This window comes from Pyxicephalus adspersus, chromosome 3 (genome assembly GCF_032062135.1).
Source record: "Pyxicephalus adspersus chromosome 3, UCB_Pads_2.0, whole genome shotgun sequence".
In the NCBI taxonomy this organism is placed as follows: domain Eukaryota; kingdom Metazoa; phylum Chordata; class Amphibia; order Anura; family Pyxicephalidae; genus Pyxicephalus; species Pyxicephalus adspersus.
This window is the reverse complement of record NC_092860.1, coordinates 122097188-122117923: the sequence shown is the minus strand read 5'-3', so window position 1 is coordinate 122117923 and position 20736 is coordinate 122097188. Positions and strand designations below refer to the sequence as shown.

The window sequence follows — 20736 nt, the reverse complement described above, 5'->3', positions numbered from 1 at the left end:
CTGTGGATGCATAGATACATTAAAAGGGTGACTGTGTTCGGAAATAAAGTTCTTACCTACAGAGGAACTAACGTGAAAATAAAAAATCACACTTACCTTTAATCCTGCAGATCCTTCCCTGGATCTGGTCCCGCGTCATCCTAGTATTCGTCCCAGTGCCAACATCTTCAGTCTTCTTTTACAGTCTTCTGGCTACCTCACCCAATGATGCGTGAGATCGGCATCTATTTCCCTTACTGGAAAAAATGCCCTTTTTACGCATGCCTATAATCTGGCATGCACAGAAGGAGCAGCCAAGAGCCTCCTTGGTGGCTCTGTGCTCCCATTCAGTCTTAATCGCTGTGGTGACATAAGACTTAAAGGGGAAGTGCTGCATTCTTCTTTTTTTTTTAAAATCAATTACATTTTTACTTTACATGTAAGGGTTGTCTATCCTTTTATGTAAAGTAAAAATGCTGAGATTAGGTCCACAGTGCTCATCCTTTAAAAACTTATAAATTAGTGCAATATGCCTGATTTTAATAAAGCTCTCCAAGGCTTGAGAGGACACGCTTTCTTCAGTTAAGCTGGGTGATCCAGCAAACCTGAAATAGATCTGGTCCAAGGTTCAAAACATTTGCTAGCAAATAGCCAATGACTTTCAAGGTTTGCTGGATCACCCAGCTTTACTGATGACGGTGTATCCTCTTGAGCCTTGGAGAGCTTTAATAAATCAGGCTCAGTGTTGTGGGTTGTATGGTGTATGTTACATCTGTTGGGAAATGTACAGTTTATTGCTGACACATGAACATGAGCCACAATTAAAGTTTATGGATTGTTTCTGTAATTGGATTTTTATCTTTCATTATAATGTAAACCTATGAATGAGTACTCTGTACTAGACTAGAATGTCACTATTTACTGTAATTACCAAGCATGGATATATAATATGAATAAAAGGACATCTTCTGATTTATAGGTCAAGATCTTGAAGGGGCGGATCTTGATTTACCTACCACAGGAAATACAGTATCCATGCACATAAAAGAAGAATCCTCATCTGTAGGTGAGAGCTTGCCAAATCCATCTTTCCCCCATTCCCTTTGTGGGAATTCTTTTTATTTCACAATTGGTTTATATATACCGGTACATTAATTAATATTAATATTACCATTGTTTTTACAGACATAATATTATTAATATTATTACAAAGGATTTATATTGGGCCGACATATTATGCAGCACTGTACATTAAATAGAGAGACAGATACAGACAGTGACACAGGAGGAGGAGGAGAGGACCCTGCCCCTAACAGCTTACAATCTAATACAGAGGTCGGCAAACTCCAACCTTTAGGCCAGATACAGCCTAGCCGGTAGTTTGTTCCGACCTAACGGCCCCTGGCCAATCCAGCCTAATCCCGGCCAGCAACCTGCCGGAGCTCTGGAGCCGCATGCGGCTCTTGAGCCTCCGTGTTGTGGCTCCCTTCCCTATTTACGGTGGCCAGCGTTAATTAAGGAGCATTCCCTCTCCTCCACAATGCATACTCGGGGCGTTCCTGGTAGGGGAAGGGCCATTAGGGCGGGATTTCAGAGAAAGTCTGTATTGCTCCATAGCACCTAACACAACCAAAGCATCAAAGCATCTGATTTTCCAGGACAATACTAGAACTGATAAAAAAAGTTAAGTATTAAAGTGTACCCACTGATCAATGGTCTGTTGTATATTCACCTAACATATGAATTGTCAATCATATACTATATTTTTTTTATCCAGATGATCCCCCAGAAATGGAGGATGACCCTGACTTCAGAGTAATGACTGTAAATGATACAGGAGGTGGCAGGAACTGGAGCGATTATGAAGTCCACTCTTTGCTGCTCGTCTGGTCAGATGAGAAGATAGCCCAGCGCCTGGATGGCACCTTCAGAAACAAACACGTTTTTGAGGAGATTTCACTCAGGCTAATGGAGTTTGGGATCAACAGAGACTGGAAACAGTGCAGACGAAAGTACAAGAATCTAAAATATGAATATCATTGTATTCAAAAAGATGAAAATAATGAAAACCAACGTACAATGAGGCAGACAGTAAAATTCTTTGATCAGATCGATCGCATATTACGGCATTTTCCAAAAGTTGCAGCAAGGGCTGCGGAAAATGAGCCATGTGGTGACATTCCTAAGCAAGCAATCTGTCAAGAGGAGTCCAGAAGAGTCAGTGGAGCACAGGACTTTCCAGGTAAATGTATCTGTTTGTGTTACATCACCAATAATTATCAAAATATATCATAGAATCTAAGGGTAGCCAGAAGCAGTCCTATAAATGTAAACAAGATGTAAACAAGTGCCTTGGAATGTTAGAAGTCTTGGTTCCCTCATGTATAGAACGTTCACATTTTTTATTTCTGTGCAGCTAATAAATAATAATAGTCTAAATTGGAAGAAGATTAAATGCAAGATTGGGAGATACTCCTGTTCTCATTTTACTTATACTACCATACCTATAATATACCTATATATTACCTAAGAAAGGATTATTTATACCGACATATATTCATAAATTATATTTTTATCTAAATTATTTTGTTAATCATTGAGTCAAATTAGTTTCCTAAATATATTTCTGCATTCAGGATGGCGATATTTTCATTGGATGGCACGCAAAGCTAGCTAGCAAAGTACTTTCTTAAAAGAGGAATGGACTGCAGAGATGGAGACATATGTTAATGATATGAGTTTGGGATTAAAAGTACAATTTCTGTGTATGCAGATGACACCAAACTATGCAATGAAATTAATTCCATACTTAATGTCTGTAATCTACAAGTAGACATGGATGTACTGTTTGATTGGGCAGCCAAGTGGCAAATGACATTTAATATAGGTAAATGAAAAATTATGCACTTGGGGGCTAACAACATTCGTGCTTCATACTGTCTAGGGGGAATACATTTGGTGGAGTCAGAAATGGAAAAGGCTCTGGGGGTTCTGTTTGATCATAGACTTAATACCAGCATGGAATGCCAAGCTGCAATATCTAAAGCTAGTAAAGTACTTTCTTGTATTAAAAGAGTATGAATAGACTGCAGAGATGGAGACATAATCCTGCCCCTGTACAAAGCATTGGTCAGACCACATCTGGAATATGCAGTCCAGTTTTGGGCACCAGTTTACATAGGACATGGTAGAATTGGAGAGAGTGCAGAGAAGGGCGACTAAACTAACAAAAGGAATGGAGGAGCTCAGCTATGAGGAGAGATTAGCTGAACTGAATCTATTTTCCCTTGAGAAGAGACATATAAGGGGGGATATGATCACCCTGTGTAAATATATAAATGGTAAATATAGAGAACTCTCTTCCCAACTATTAACTTTAAGATCATTACAAAGGACTAGAGGGCACTCTCTGCGTCTGGAGGAAAAGAAGTTTAAGCTCCGGATAAGGAAGGGATTCTTCACTGTAAGGTCTGTGAATGTGTGGAATCGGCTCCCCCAGGAAGTAGTTTCAGCAACTACTATAGATTGCTTTAAGAAAAAGCTGAAAGCTTTTCTAGAAGCACAGAATATAACTGGGGATTATGTCCATAGGGTTTTGTATCTGGCTTATGTTTATTTCCCTAGTGGTTGAATTTGATAGATTATCTTTTTTTAACCTGGCTTTGCAACTATTGAGAAAAAGAAAAAAGAGGAGTAGTAAATGATAATTTATAGGACAAAATAACAGTTTCACATCTGTAGGATATTTAAGTTTGTGGTAGAAATTGAAGCTGAGAAATCTCACACATGTTCTCGTGCAGAGGACTCGGCATTAAGATCACTTGCCACTACTAGTTCGTATGCCACTACTAAAGCACCGATTCCGGATCGCTAATACGAATGCGCGACCGATAATCCGATTTTGCTTGATGAATCAGGGGCATTGGGAGGTGTGACATCTAGTATAAAGGAAGAAGCCTTATATAAAGATCAACTGCCTGAAACAGCAGTATTTATTCAGATTTTTAGGCTTAAGCTTTTTTATTTATTTACAAAATGTATTTGATCTGTAAATCCTGAATTCTTCTTATTTAACAGAAGAAGAAAATTTGGTGCGTCTCAGTAATCAAGCCTTGCCTGCACAACTAAAGCGAAAAATCTCAGCCAATGGTGAGTCAAGTATGAAATATTTTATATAGATTATCAGACATTCTTAAGCTTAAAGGATCATAGATCTGCATTCTGATCAGAGCCAGTTTGTTGTATGTATTCTATTCTAGGCGACTGCCCTGTTCCATTCCCCTCCATCACCTCCCTACCTGCCCAAACTGCACCTGTATTCCCTCACCCACCTGTACTCTCGTAACCAATAACCACTGCCCCTTCCTCACCATAGTGCCTTTACCCTTCTTTTTACCAATGTGTATGTTCACATTTTCCTTTACTCTAACCATAAAGTCTGTACTACCTCCACAGACCCTCAAACATTACACTTGCACAAGATGCTCCCCAAAACAATCTTTATGCCTTCACTTCCTGCTTTTCATTACTATAGTTTCACCACTTTTATCACTGCTTTCTCTCACCAAGCCTGTGCATGCTTTTTATTCACCCCATGCTCCCTCCATGTCTCATCCTCTGCTTCACCTGCTTGCTTATAGGAAAACTCGCCCCCACCTTGACACCCAATGCTCCTGCAAATGCATTGGGGCTGATTTATTAAAGTTCTCAAAGGCTGGAGAGGATACACTTTGATCAGTTATGCTGGGTGATCCAGCAAACCTGGAATGGATCTGGTCCAGGATTGAAAACATTTGCTGACAAATAGCAAATGACTATCCATTCCAGGTTTGCTGGATCGCCCAGCTTCACTGATGAAAGTGTATCCTCTCCAGCCTTGGAGAGCTTTAATAAATCTGGCCCATTGTGATTACAATTCTTTTGAGCTTTTTCTGTTTTGTAAACTGTAGAAAATCTGAACCCCTGGAGCTGACCATTTTCTGGGCTTTCTGGACAAAACATCAGCCCCCTCTGTAACTGCCAAGTGACCATTCCATTGCCAGAAGCCAAGGGGACATTTAACCTCCTTAGCAGTAATCCCAAGTGTCGCTAAGGGTTAATTTTCAGTACCAAAAGAGGTAAACCCGAGCCACACTCGTGGGGGAAAATTGCCAGGGAGTTTTAAAGCTTGCCTGGTAAGCGGTGCCCACGGCGTCCTCCAGTGATGCCCGGCATCTTCTTCCCCTGGCTATGCGGGACGGGCATCAGCGCAACATGGCAATGCCCAGCCTGCATCTGCGTCCCAGGCATGTGAACGCTGGGGACACAAGGCCAGAGGAATCTACCTGGGCATCTACCTGTGAGCATGCGGCTTGGGGCGGGACCGTGCGTCTGGGAGGCGGGAAATTTAAAATTCTAAGTATTTTTAAATGTATTGCTTTTTACATTTAAAAATACTTACCCTGTTTACCCGATGATAAGGCACTGTCTTATATTTTTTGAAATGCCAAAATATGCCCTAGGTCTTTTTTTCGGGGGATGTCTTATTTTTCCATGAAGAAGACTACAGTACACACCTATTGTTGAAAATCACTCATGATCACTCATGTGCCATTTGTTGTGCCATTCATTGTCCCCTTCTGATCACTATGTGCCATTCATTGTCCCCTTCTGATCACTCATGTGCCATTCATTGTCCCCTTCTGATCACTATGTGCCATTCATTGTCCCCTTCTGTTCACTGACTCACTTTTTTTTGGCTTCTACGGCCGGGTAACAGACTCCATTAGGGAAGGGATCAGCAGCTTGCTTGTCCTTCCTGGCGCGGAGTCGCGGGCGCGTGTGCGCCTTTGAAGTCACTTTCAGTTTCGCCCTGCACTGCAGCCAGCACCGAGGAGGCACACAGTGGCAGGTATCGGTGGGTGTCTTATGTGCGGGGGGTGCTTTATTTTAATGTTTTGAGCAAAAATCGGGGGGTGGCTTATTTGATGGGGATGCCTTATCATCGGGGAAACACGGTAATATTGATACCGCCAGGGAGGTTAAGTCTAAGGGCCACCAAAAAGGCACTGTGACAAACAGATACTTGTACTTCAGGTGGTTAATATGGTATGTTGACAGGTCAAATTATAAAAGGGCTTCAAAATTTAGTCCAGAATAATACAATAAACATTTTTTTCAGTAAACCAAAAAAACAACAGAACTACTCTGTTTAGAGAACTAAATTGCATCTGTCATCTTGTACTAAAAGCCCAAGGTTTATTGCCGAACTATAGTTCAAAGAAAAGAAATGTTACCAGGAAGGTTTTTGGTAAGGGACAGTTTGTATGTATATTCTGCCAAAAACTACATTTTTTTTATGGAGCCAGGCACCAGGATTGTGTTACATCATCATGGCTGTCCCATGGCCAAACCCAGATAAAAAGCAGTGTAGTAGATGGTGGCTTTAGATGGAGAGGTGATTGAAAGCGCATATTATGGCAGGAACTGTCAGTCCTCCTTCCTTCATTTCTGCTTTTAATATTTAGTCTTTAACACTGGCTTCCTGTATCTCAGGTAGATTTCAAGTGGTGAAATCTCCCATCGGCTATGACTTCTGCATTGTCTGTTAATATTAATAATATAATGGCACCAACATATTGCTCAGTGCTGTACATTAAATAGGTGTTGGATGAGATATCACTTTTGATGCCCCAAGTCAGCAACTTGGCCCTCATAATTCAGACATAACTCTTACTTATGTAACGTTCTTTTTATGATTGCCCTTTAATCTTGATTACACTTTGCTTTAATTGCAATCATCCTGCATTTGTTTTATAGAGTTCCCTTGTCCAGATTACAAGAAGCATGCATGGATTTACACTCCAACAAAACAGCCCTCCTTGGCAGGTGCTGCTGTTAAAACATCGGAAAACCCTCCAGCAGTAAAAGTTATCGGCCCTCCGCAAAGTAAGGACGGTTCTTGGGAACCTCGGCTAACAGGGGGTGTATTAAGGGATCCAGACATAAATGACCAGGTGACGTTATGCCACGTTTTATCATTTGTGACTGTGTAGCAGGTTTACATAAGCACTTTGATGCCAGTTCTTGTTGTAATGATTAATTCCTGGCTGAGCTGATGAGTGCTGTTTGATCTCTGCATGGGTGTCAGTGGTAAAAAAAACTTTTTTTTTAGTTTTAATGTCATATGACTGTAGTCGTAGAACAAAGTCACATTTGTCTACCCGCACTGCCCTTTTATAAATGTGATAGGTAACTGATAAAAGACTTTGGTCCTGTGCAATACTAAGTGGGTAAAATCTCAGAAAGGGAATGTTTTCAAATCGTCCCCCCTCAAAAAAATAGAAAATTCCCAGTTAATGTGAGACTTAGAATGTCTTGTCAGCTGTGCTTAAAACACTACATTTAGATTTTTTTTGGTGGTTCCCTGCAATTTATGTCCACGTCACAGGTAAATTAGGAGATAGAAAGCAAGAGAACTGTCATTGCTTTTAAGGGCCTCCACAGGGTATTACAAGCCAGGATTTCCACCTGGATTCATTTCATGGATGTCTCCTCAATCTATACTTCGGGTATGTGCACACTGGCATCTAATATTTTTGGTTTTAATCCTTTTTATTCCTTTTGTTTCCATTAAACCCAGAAAGGACAGTGCTCCTTCATACAGGCCATATTTTTTTCCTGTCCAACTACTAAATGATTACTTTACAAGTGGAAAGCAGGTTTCCATTTTCATTCATTTTTTTTAATCCGTCTTCATTGATTTTTTTCTTTAGGTTTGCACAACATCCAGTGAAAAAAAGCAACTAGAAAAAAAGAATGAAGACTGAATGAAAATGGAAGCATTGTTTAAAAGAAGAAGTAAAGATTAAAATGGATTAAAACTGCAATATATTGATATTATATTTTTTACTGAAAACCTTGTGCCCATACCCTTGGACTCTAAAAACAAACTATTTAAATTGTTGTGGGTAAATGTGTTATCCTTTCCTGTGCTGCCACTTGTCCTCCTTATACAATTTCTACCAATCAAAATAAAACTTTAGTTTTTTCATTTAGTGCTAAAAAGTAGATTTTTCTCCAGGAAACATAGGAAAAAACAAAAATAATATTGGCAAAATGTTTATATTTTTCAAACTGAAAGTCATATGGGCTTCCTGAAAGACTACATTATCAGTGCCTAAACTAAAGCTGATCAAAGTGTGTTTTCAGATAAAGGGATTAGACAGTCAAATAAAGATGATTTGGACAATTTGGGGTGCACGGTCTGGTTTAGGGTTCATTAAGGCTACATACACACGTCAGGTGAGTCTCGTCTGATAATCGCCTCTGGGCTGATATCGTGCAAGAATCTGGCGTGTGTAAATTGTTTATCATTCGGACGACTGTCCTGGCGGATCCACGGACGAGGAACAATTTATTTGAAAGTGAAGGGGTCGTTCTCCCCCCTCCCCTCTCCATAGAGCAGAACGGCACTGTATGTACACCTCTCATTCATGCATTGTGCTGTCCTTTGATCATTAAAGATCCTTTCTAATGACAATTATTGCATGTGTGTACTACGTCCTTTATGATAGAAGCTATCCCTACAGGGCACATCCACACTATTCTGCTGAGAGAAATCTGTTGAATGCTATTGGAAACCTCTTCTAGCGGTCTGTCTGGTTTTAGGACTTCTGGTAAATGACCCTCAACTAGTAGATTTCATTCTTTGCTTTGATTTAGAGGATTGAAGGAAACATTTACCGAGAAAAATACAAAGTATATAGATGAATTCAAACTGGACATAGTAAATGTGATTGTCAGGTTTGAAGAATCTTGAGTCTACTGGCACTAAGGCCTAGAAATAGATTATACTGGAGAAATTCCAGTGCCGAAAAGGTGGATTTATCTTCATAGCTGAATTCCAGGCTGTTATTACAAACAAGGCAGGACAGGAAACATATGCACCTATAACCCTTTTCCTATCTCTACTTGATACATGTTTGTTCCTTTTACTTGCATTGGAAAGGTTTGACTGCACTCTTCTCTAGATCATCCATTAGGGCCGAGCTTTTTCCCCATTGTGCAGTACCTAGGGTTCAGTCTTCTGGTTCTGGGAATATCCAGTGGGGAAATCATGTTCTGCTCTAAAGATGGAAGCTCTAAGACCACAGTTCAAAGTGACCAGTGTTACATATCTCTGTCCCACCTCCAGTTTTTTCATCCACAGATTATTATGCCCACAGAATGTTCCCAGCATCATTGAATATTGGGATTGTAGTCGTACCTGGAGAGCCCTAGTGGGTTAGAAAATACTCGATTTGGACTTCCGATCCATAGCTAAAATCGAAAACAAACAGGAATAAAGAGAAGCAGGTATCACAGAGGTGCAGTTATGGTTCTGGTAAATTTCAGCTCCCTGTGCTTGTACACATTGGGCACCTTAGCTTAAAAAAGGATGTACCATGGCAGAACAAGTCCAATACAAATAGGGAGGTGGAAAAAAGAAAAAGATTACAAAGGTCCACTTAGTTCTGGTTCTGATGAATTTGGTTTTACCAGATTGCCTATGTCCTAAATAAGGTTGTATCATGGCAGAATAAGACCATACCATGCCTATATATAATTCAGTTGTACCCTGGAAGTAGGGCACTTGCTAAGGTAAATAGCAGACAGGACAGGGAAAAAATCAATTATATGACCTTTGTAGACCCTTCTCTTCAAAGCTCTGATCTCTGCGCACACACACCTTTCATAGTTCCAGGTCTGTACACCCCTTCATAGCTCTCTATACATTCATACATCTCTATACATATCCCCCACATTTACAGCTGTGACATCCACACCCCTTTATAGCCCTTTAACCTGTGCACCCCAACCTCCCATCTCACTTTCTCATTGATTAGAAAGCTTATCTGCCTTCCCCATCACCCACAGCATTCTGTCATCTGCAGCTGACATGAGGGCTCCCACTCAGTAAAGACCAGTCCCTTCAGTGATAGACCCCGACTATCACTTATAACCTCCCATTCAGTGACAGACCCCTTATCAAAACAGACTCCTCCCCTGAGGGCAAATCCCCTTTCCGCACTGATTTACCCCCACCCACTTTGTGCAGACCTTCCCCAAATTAATAGACCCCCACACACACACACACACACGAACAAAGCTATAAAAGCTCAGTGTCAAAAAATGACATGTAAGGAGTCAGAACCAGGGGGCAATAAATGAAGGGGCATTAGTGTTTGGAACTGCCTTCTTTGCTGACCAGCAAGCTGTAAGTGAAGGGTTTGAGTAAAGCAGCAAGGTAGCCTTGCCATTACCATTGCATTAGCAAGCAGTCCAAAGCCTGGTGTGCAGGTAGGACTGCACTTATATTGCAAGCTTTAAATCCCATTAGGGGGATGTAGCACAATATTTCAGAAGCTCCCGATATCCCAAACTCAGCATCCCCTGTATGGGAATGTACATAGCCTGATGTGCAATGCGAGAACCCACATGTACCATCGCTTGAGGCATGCACGATGCAGACCTGACCCACTTCTTCAAATACCTGCAGCCTGCACCCCCCTGCCCCGATCCGGACACCCCTTCAGTGTGAGCTCCCATAGAGTGGAAGTGTTCTACAGCTGTGCTGCTCCCTGCCCACCTTGTACTGTGAGATAATCCCACCCCTGGTACAGCAGCAGCATGGTCCCAAACATAAAAACCTAATAACAATCTCATTAAAGTGGAACTAAAGTAAGAATTTTAAAAAAAAACAGATCCTTGTTACACACTGGATTAGCGCGCCTTAAAAAAAAAATGGAGATATTACTGCACATGTGTGAGATCGCCATCGTTCATCTTGCAATGACAGAAAAGTCCCTCCAGCGCATGCCTGTTCTTGGATCCCAAGCCTCCTGCATTTTGTTACATGCGTATCCCCGGAGGCTCTGCGCTCACATTCAGTCATTACCGCCGCAGCACTAATGTCAGAACAGGAGGGGCTTTGCCTTTTTGTGTTTTAAAAAACATTTGAAAAAACAAAACAACGGGTGATCTACCCTTCTATATAAAGTAAAAATTGTGGTGGTTGACTATTTCAAGAGCAGGGACCCCAAATTGGGTTTGCATATTAGGGACCCCAGGGGATTTCATGGCATCAGCATTAGGGTACTGCCAATTGTCTGTAAGCTGTGGTGCCTCAAATATAAATTTGCCCGTTTACCAAACTTTAAAGATGCGTTCAGACTCACACATTCAGTGAGGTTGTTCTGCGATGTGACATGTGTTCTGTATGTGTAATACATGTCACAGCTCCTCTAGGGCTGAGGGAGTCATTAGGGGAGCAGAGCTGTCAGCATAGCAGAGCTCCGCTGACTGCTTCTCCCTGATTGGCTGAGGAAAGGGAAATCCTGATGATGCTTGAACTGTCATCAGGGTTTCCTATTTCTCAGCCAATCACAGAGCACTGGAGATGAATGGACACAAGTCTCCCCATTCAAGTCTAGTGCTGAATGGCTGAGAAACGTAAAACCTCAGCCAATCACAGAGCACTACCGGAGAATGGAGAGCCATGTCCTGATTTAACCCCTAGTGCCCTGCGATCCCTCACTGTCAGGAGGATTTCCAGGGCTGTGCTCATGTCATGATTGCAGCCCTGGGAATCATCCTGTCCTTGGGATAACCCGTATAAAAAAAAGTTTAGTTACACAAACACACAATAAATTAACATTTATTTAGGATAATTTAATATTAAAACCCAATTTTTTACATATATTTTAACCCTTTCAGGGAATTAAAGGTTTTTATGTACCCCTGTACTCATTCCCCAGGGTGGGGTGGTGGAGATCTGGGAGTCTCCTTATTAAAGGGGGCTTCCAGAGTCCAAAGTCCTGCTAAAAAATGTTTTTAAAAGCCCCCATTGTTTTCAATAAAAGCTTTCATAAAAGCTCATAAGCACTTGAAAAAGCCCCCATTGAGTTCAATGGAAGCGTTTTCAATCGTTTTCATGCCTTTTCCCGCGTGTATCCAGCGTTTTAATTTTTTAAACGTTGTAAGCATAACGCTCAAAGACGTGCCTGAAGGAAACGTCCTGGTGTAGATTAGCCCATTGGAATGCATAGGGACTTCAAACATGGGCTTTAAAAGCCTCAGGTTAAACGCTGGGGAAACAGTCCGTGTAGAATAAGCCTTAAAGCTTAACTTTAAAACGCTAAAAAACTTATATAAACGCCTATGACGTGTTTTACCGTGAGTTGCCGCAATTTTACATAAGCGTTTATAAAAGTTTTACTTTTAACCCTTTCAAGGAATGAGTACAAGGGTACATAAAACTCATTACTCATTCCCTGAAAGGGTTAAAATAAGTGTAAAAAGTTGGACGAGGCTTTAATGTTAAATTATTTTATTAAATGTGTGTGTTTGTGTAACTAAACTTTTTTTTTTTTTTTTTTTTACATGTTATCCCAATGACAGGGTGATTCCCAGGGCTGCAATCATGACATGAGCACAGCCCTGGGACACCTTCTGACAGTGAGGGATCACAGGGCAATTATCACAGTGCATAGTGGGCGGGGTATGATTATCACAGTGCATAGTGGGCGGGGTATGATTATAACAGTGCATAGTGAGCGGGAGCAGCATAGGTGATCTCCAAGATCTATAGAACACGCGAAGCTCACACAGAAGCAGAATCCTATAGCAAAAGATAGAAAATGCGCGCGCAGACAGAGCAGAAATAACTAATTATGACGTCATTCTACACGCCCAATCAGTTGGTAGTATTCCGAAAGTAGGATTATTTCATATGAAAGCGGCGGGGTTAATGTGTAATCTCAGCACAGGAAGAGGCGCTGTGATTGGTCAGGTGAAGGGGGCGGGGTCAGGGGGCCTTCCTTTAGTGATACGTTCCCGGGAGCGCGCTCCCAGCAGTGGGGGATCGGCTGTGGTGTTGGTGTGATCTCTGTGTAGGTAATAACACAGCCACGTGCTCGCCTCTGTATATGGCTGCCCCTCCTTGTCTCAGGCTGTGGGGGGCGCTATACATGTCAGTGCTCATCATCTCATTATTCTGTGTTGTCATTATAGGTGGAAGCGTGCACCTGGATAAAGATGGAATCCGGTAAGTACCGGGGAGTGGGGGGCACAGACACGTGACTTGTTTTGGGCTCATAGATGTGTGTGTATAATGCTGCAGCGATGCTTCTGTTTACCACCCTGCACCCCCTTCTGTCTGTATAGATGATGGGGATAGATCTGCTTTGTATTATAACACTAATCTGTGATCTCATATGAGGTTTAGAAAGTGATCTCAGGACCCATCATTGTGCCTGTACCAGTGCACTACAGCACCCAGCAAGACAATATAATGATCTATCATATAATGGTGCAAAGGGGATAACCTGCATGTATGGGAAACGTGGTCACCTGGATGATCTGTCTCTGGATAGTTTATTAGTATTGCAGCAAGCTATACATGGGCAGGACGGTGGCTCAGAGGTTAGCACTCTGGCCTTTGCAGTGCTAGGTCTCAGGTTTGAATCTAGGCCAGGACACTATCTGCATGGAGTTTGCAGGTTCTCCCGTGTCTGCCTCAGTTTCCTCCGGGTAATCCTGTTTCCTCCCACATCCCAATAACATGCAGTGAGGTTAATTGGCTTCCCCTCAAAAATTGACCTTAAACTACAATAATGACATATTACTATGGTAGGGACATTAGATTGTGAGCTCCTTGAGGGGACAGTTAGTGACAAGACTATGGACTATGTACAGCGCTGACTAATATGATGGCGCTATATAAATACTGTGTAATAATAATCATACTAACAAGTAACAGTGAGGGGGTTTGTCTTTATAGCTAGGACAGGTACACCAGCTATGCTTTTATTAAACTAAAAGTCAGCTATGAAAGTAATTTAAGTATAAGGAATAAAAATAGTGATCTTGTAGATGTAACTAATTGCTATGCTTCTGTAGGGTCATCTAGAAATCACCCGTGTCATAGAGGGGTGCAATGAAAACCTCAATTATTGCTGCTCTGATACTCTGGGTTACCTACAGCAATTTAGGCTGGATGGAGGGGGACCTCTACTTTCATATATGCATAATATGTTGGGGCTATATAAATCCTGTATAATAATATCATTGTCCAGGCCCAGGACAGTCATAGGAGAGGGATAACCCCCTTCTTATAAATGGCACCAAGCTGGGGGGGGCAGCCCGCTGTATAGGTGTAACCTGCAAATATGTGCCAGACGATGCCAAATACCCAGAGAGAACATTACTAAAAGGCATTGAATAAAGGGCATATGTAGATCATTCTTTCATATTATAAATGTCAAAACACCTCTGGGCAGAAGGGGATCTGGCCTGTGAACATTTCTAAATGGGTGGCACCTAATGTTGACTTTCACAAAGAGTCAAGGCTTGGTATAAAGTCTGAGCCGACATTCCAAGCAGTTCTGCCAGGATCTAGGTAAAGACTGAAGAGAACATGATCGCATCACAGGTATCTTTAAAATGTTTTTTAAGTTTTACTTTTAGTTCATTATTATTATACAGGATTTATATAGCGCCAACATATTAGGCAGTGCTGAATTTTAACCATATCTTCTGATTGTGGATAAATGAAAGTCTGTAGTTGAGCAATACTATGATATATGCACTTGCAATCATCCTTTTTCTCTCATTTAGAACCATCCAATTGTTTCTATTGTTAGGTTTTATTTTAGCAGAGACCATATCTATCTGTTTAATAATTTCACAAATGTGACAAACACAATGGTCTTACAATTTTTAGATATTTAATTTATTTAGGTGTGAGAACATCCATAAGATGGGTCCAGAAATGTCCCAAACAACCCTTCCCCCAAATCCAGAAGAAAGCTGAAACCTCCCCGTCCAGTCTGATCAGGACCAGGTAGTGTTTAGTAACGTTTGACATGCACTGACTATAGAGAAACAATAGCCCAGCACATGTGTCAAGCAAATATTGCTGTTATCCTCTAGGCCTATCTGCGCTGTCCTGAAGCCTAGGTCATGTTTACTTTGTAAACTAAAAGGGATTTTTGTAAATGTTTCATAATCTTCCCATATTTAATTGATACAATTTACAACTTACACATCTTATTTGTATTAAGAACTCAGACTCGGTAGGAAGATCAATGAAGGCAAAACTAAAGAGGTATACGAGCTGCCCGATCACCCCGGATGTGTTCTCATGCAGTCCAAGGATCAGATCACAGCAGGGAACGCAGCCAGGAAGGACCACATGGAGGGGAAAGCCTCCATCTCCAATAAGACCACCAGCTGCGTCTTCAAACTGCTTCAAGAGGCCGGTAAGAATTATTACATGGTGCTGGTATGCGCTATCCTTTAATAAGCCCAGGGTCGTTCTGTAAAGCAGCAGTCGCCAACCTCTCCAACCTCACGGACCACTAAATTCATCATTTTAAATCCTGCAGACCATTAATATAATTTTTTTTTTAAAAAGATAAATACATTTGTAAAATAATAATCTTCTAATGGTGCCTAACAAGGACTGTGGTGGCTCTGATTCATTGATCAGCTAATGGTTAGGTGAAGTATTACTATTGTTACTATTATCATTAGTTGCATTATCTTTGGTATTACTAAAGAAATGGAAAATATTTGTTTGCTTTTTTCACTCATTATGGATTTATTTCATTCCAATGTAAGGCCAAACAAGAAATGATAGTTATCAAACTATTTGATGCCATTAAATATAACCGTTAAAGAATAGACAGTTAAAGTCATACTTACCTAAAAGAGCATCTGAGAAATAAATAAATAAAATAAAACAATCGGATGAGAATCGGTATTGGCGGAGCAGGGTGACTGTTGTAATGGTGGAAACAATATTGAAGCGTACGGCTCGGTCACAGTTGCCTCATACAACTTAAGAGTACACTGACGTCACGCTGCGCCTCCCTTGTTTTCCATTCTCTAGTACAGTTTGTGAATTTATTGTAATATTAAGGAGAAAATTGTCATTCACAATAAAATAATTTATTAAAATATTCTTTTTGTTTTATTAATAATAAAACCTAAAAATTGCAATATATCTGTGGTCCACGGACCACCGGTTGGCGACCGCTGCTGATTTACCATAACTTCATGTATTATTCAGAAAGCGCAGTAAGATGTGTTAGGACTTCTGCTTGTGGTGCTGTGGTTTCAGGACTGGGGTATTAGTTGCATGCATGGAATCTGTAGAAAAAAATGCCTAAGGGTGGAAAGCTTTTTACAAATCCTGATATTATATAAGTCTAGACTTGTTGTAGATAAGCTACCTTGCCTTATTTGACCCATTTGTTGGCACCTGACTTTTTAAAAGAATCTTTGATGCTGATTATATATTAGTAAGGTGTAGTTGGGCATTTGGTAAACTTCAGAGTGAAGTCTTAAGGATCTGATTTTTGTGGTAGAGCCAGATACTGTATTAAATTATTATTAAACAGGGTTTATATAGTGCCAACATATTATGCAGCACTGTACAATAAATACAGCTTCCTGTTTATTGTTATTAGATGTATATGGTAAGCAAACTCTCAGGTCGTTTTAATGCCCAAGTTATCATTTTGTTTTTCTTCAGGAAACTGAACATAATTGTCCCATTCATCCACAGTATTTATTTTTATGTTAAGACGGAAATACCCTAATTGGGATCTTTCGGCTTGGAGCATGTGAATCTTCATAGGCAATGCTGTAATTGAATTGGAGATTCACATTTATGACCACTGCAGGTCAAATGGGGAGAAAAAAATCTGTGCAAATAAGTCAGTTGCAGTCAAGCTCCCAGACCTTTCCTTATAGATCAGTTCCTAAACTGTCTCCTCCTAGCCAAAGATCCATTTAACCATCCATCAGTCGAGTACAGCAAGACATGCCTTTATTTTAGTCAGCAGGCAGATAAGTGTTACACATGATTTTTACTGGTATATACTTTAAAAATGTAAAGTGAAAATGACTGAGAACTCAGAATACTTACTGGGATTTCCCTCAGGTCTATTTGTTGGTGTTATACGTTTTTTGTGTGCTCAGAGCTTCACACACAAATAACTCTGGCTTTGTATGGTTGCCTCTTAGGTATCAAGACAGCATTTGTGAAGAAGTGCAGTGAGACTGGATTCATTGCCACCCATTGTGAGATGATTCCTATTGAGTGGGTGTGCAGGAGAATAGCCACTGGCTCCTTCCTTAAAAGAAATCCTGGAGTCAAGGAAGGATACAAGTTTTCTCCACCAAAAGTCGAGCTGTTCTTCAAGGTGTGCTAATTTTGTGTTCACTCCTCAGCAGCTAGCGTCCTTTAATCTGTTTTTATAATTTCCCTAATGTGCATGGCATTTCTTTTCTATTGCAGGATGATGCCAACAATGACCCTCAGTGGTCTGAAGAGCAGCTAATTGCTGCAAAGCTCACTTGTGCCGGCCTTGTGATTGGGCAGACAGAGGTGGACATCATGAAGCATTCCACGGTGGCCATCTTTGAGATTCTAGAAAAAGCATGGTCTACACAGGACTGTACGTTGGTGGACATGAAGGTACGCTTTAGCTTCCAGCATAGGTGAACTTCTTTATGTTCAGAAACCATTGATAAGTGTTTTATAAATGGAAACTTACAGTTTGGAATTATATCAATGCTTCAATGCAAGCCTATGACTTCAAATTGTATGATAAACATTCTCTAATTTCTGGCTCTAAACTAGATCGAGTTCGGTGTTGATGTTACTAAAAAGGAGATTGTTCTTGCTGATGTGATTGACAACGACTCATGGCGTCTGTGGCCTTCAGGAGATAAAAGCCAACAGAAAGATAAGCAGGTAATGAAATGTTTTCATCCACAGCCTGAGGGCGAGAACAGAAAGCTTTTATGATCTGTTAAACCGACATAATATTGGTAATCCCAGCTTCCCCTACTTGTTCATCTTTTGGTCTGTTCATTCTACCAGGAAAGTATAAGGTACCCTGCAGATATGTTTGGCTTGCAGACCCCAACCATCCTTAGGGTAGCAACACACCAAATAAGTATTGTGACCTTGGGGCAGGAAGTAGTACCTGCAGGATCGCCAGATAAAATTAAAATAAAATCAATATCGAAGATTAGGTAAAAAGATACAAATTATTCTTGGTTTAAGATACTCTACAATCTCATCCAGTAAGGCAAAAGAAAGTTTTGACTTTGTAGACCAACCAGTCCCTTAGTGGTCTAGAAAGAGGAGGAAAAACAACTAATATGGATCTAAACCATTTAGCCAAACCATTTCCCTTTAACACTTATTCTAAATTAGTACCTAACTATTGTAAGATTTGTGGTTATGAACATTTGAGATTCTCTCACCTTTATTATGGGAACTGTGCATAATTAAGTTGACATGCAACTCATTATTTATGATATGAAAAGAATGATGGTCATCAAAGGGGAATACCTGTGTACGTTTATTAGGTAAGGTGTCAGACCAGGGAGGGTTTTCAGTGTGGTAGATGAAGGCTTGGAGAAGTTATTGGAGGACTGGAGCAGTGGGAACCCTTTAATGCCAGAATAAAGATGGCCAGAAGGGGAGAGAACATGAAAATGGTGGCTTTGTGTATTGTCTTTATCATACAAGTTAAGTTCTGTTTGTAAGATTGTCAGAGTGATTTATCGTTTTATGTAATGCAATCCTTTTTGTTTTGTGACCACATGTATGTTTGCTGCAGACATATCGGGATCTGAAGGAAATCACACCAGAAGCAATGCAGATGGTGAAAAGGAACTTTGAGTGGGTTTCTGAGAGGGTGGAGGTAAGAAATGCTTGCTGAAAGATTGCTTCTGGTACTTCATACTTGTACAAATGTGCAGATGGAATTTCTGTCTCATTAAAATTACAAAGGTTTTCGTTCAGCTCCTGCCAAAATTTCAGTGTTAATTATGAGAATGTCACAGAAAACTTTCTATCTTACAGGGCATCAGCTGCTGTCCTGCCAGGTTTTGTATAGTATAATGTTCTCCTCCTGTTTGCCTCGCATGACCTCTAAGCTGATACTACATGCTGTCTACATGAATTGCAACATTCAGAGCATATTGGATTGTTTTATGTTAACCTACAACATAACTTGTGAGTCTGTTAGCCAGTTTACTGATTTATATACACCTCCCACACTTTACATCCAGACTGGTTACACACATTCCTTGTTTAGCAATGCAGCATCCTACCTGACCTCTGAGCCTGCTCACTGCATCGTCACATCTTGTAGCTGTATAATAAACCAGGAGGAGGTAACGGTATGACCTGGGCTGTGCAGTGTACCTGAAGCATGTAAATTACAGACGCGGCTGAACAAAATGACGACTCCTTTGATTGGGTAGCTTTAGTTTTATACTTTTTTTATTTGGTAGTAAAGTTCCACTATTTTATATTGTTGACTTTTTGTCTTTTCAGCTTTTACTAACCAGTGTGAGCCAAGGGAGGGTGGTTGTGCTGATGGGCTCCATTTCTGACTTGGTCCATTGTGAGAAAATCAAAAAATCCTGTGCCAACTATGGTATCCCATGTGAACTGAGGGTGACTTCTGCCCACAAGGGTCCCGATGAAACCCTGAGAATTAAATCGGAGTATGAAGGTAAAATTGCGAACCTCCATATTAGATTGTAAATTTTTCTTATACCGTTTCCATTAGGGTCTGTCTTCCTGTGGTAGTGACAAGAACTTTCCTTATTTTTTGTCTTCTGGTGAGTGGAACAATGAGAAAGCTAAAAATATCCCCAGCAGGACAGTATTATACAATTTTTCTGCATTAACATTGCACATGTTCAGGATTCTGCCCTTCCAATCAACTTTCTAAGAATCTAATTGGAATTATGATTGGATTATATTTTTACAATCAGCATAGCATGTCTGTATATTGCCACCAGATATATTTACCAACATGTCTAATCTGTCTGCAACCTATCATAACCCCCCTTTCCAAATATAAAATTCTTTTATTATTGGTTAGCTTGTGAATTCCCTTCAGATTCATTTCCCATCAGTGTGGACTAGCTCTAAGCTCTGACCATTATTTAAAGATTTGTTACATGTTCAAAGATAAACTGAGCATGCCGCAATAGTCATATAGGGACAAATGAGGCTAAAGTAGGACCTGACTATATGCTGTAATAGCTAAAAATATACTCAAGAATTTCAGTATTGAAAGAATCTGCCCAGTGTTTTTAATTCATAGGTGTTTATATTTTAGTTTTATGTTTTTAAGGTGACATTCTGTACTGATTGAACACAAACCTTAAAAAATGTCTTTTTTAGGTGATGGCATTCCCACGGTATTTATTGCAGTTGCCGGCAGAAGCAATGGTTTGGGCCCTGTTCTTTCAGGAAACACTGCATATCCAGTAATTAACTGCCCCCCTCTTACAGCCGACTGGGGGGCTCAGGATGTTTGGTCTTCTCTTAGGATGCCCAGTGGTAAGAGAAATGTGCACACGACTATTAATCAGCTGTTTAGCTTTAATAAGTAAGAGCCTTAATTTTAATAAACCAGGAAATATTGAACTTATTTCAACACTTTTCCCACTACAGGTCTTGGATGTTCTACAGTTCTGTCTCCTGAAGCTGCAGCTCAGTTTGCGGCTCAGATATTCGGATTGAACAACCACTTAATCTGGTCCAAGCTTCGCTCCTGCACCCTTAACACATGGATTTCACTTAAGCAGGCTGACATGAAGCTGAGAGAGTGCAGCATGTGACCCATTCTATCCCCAACCACCCATTCCTATGCACGGTTCTGTCCTGCTTAAATAAAGTTACTGCCTTTTCTA

General features: G+C 40.6%; 1 protein-coding gene and 1 long non-coding RNA gene across 2 annotated transcripts in view; both read left to right on the top strand.

The window, feature by feature from the left end:
• PAICS (phosphoribosylaminoimidazole carboxylase and phosphoribosylaminoimidazolesuccinocarboxamide synthase) overlaps positions 1-20736 on the top strand; it is a 27272-nt gene extending 6536 nt beyond the window's left edge. Inside the window, exons 4-16 of the mRNA XM_072406855.1 lie at positions 959-1045; positions 1757-2221; positions 4057-4128; positions 6778-6974; positions 13012-13045; positions 15063-15260; positions 17032-17210; positions 17306-17485; positions 17651-17764; positions 18642-18725; positions 19364-19544; positions 20225-20383; positions 20498-20736. Coding sequence (XP_072262956.1) covers positions 959-1045; positions 1757-2221; positions 4057-4128; positions 6778-6974; positions 13012-13045; positions 15063-15260; positions 17032-17210; positions 17306-17485; positions 17651-17764; positions 18642-18725; positions 19364-19544; positions 20225-20383; positions 20498-20664 — 2117 coding nt within the window. The 3' untranslated portion in view covers positions 20665-20736. The remainder of the gene's footprint in view (positions 1-958; positions 1046-1756; positions 2222-4056; positions 4129-6777; positions 6975-13011; positions 13046-15062; positions 15261-17031; positions 17211-17305; positions 17486-17650; positions 17765-18641; positions 18726-19363; positions 19545-20224; positions 20384-20497) is intronic.
• LOC140327052 (uncharacterized) lies at positions 6982-8015 on the top strand. Its single transcript, XR_011919971.1, has 2 exons — positions 6982-7529; positions 7734-8015. It is a non-coding gene; the product is annotated as an uncharacterized lncRNA (long non-coding RNA).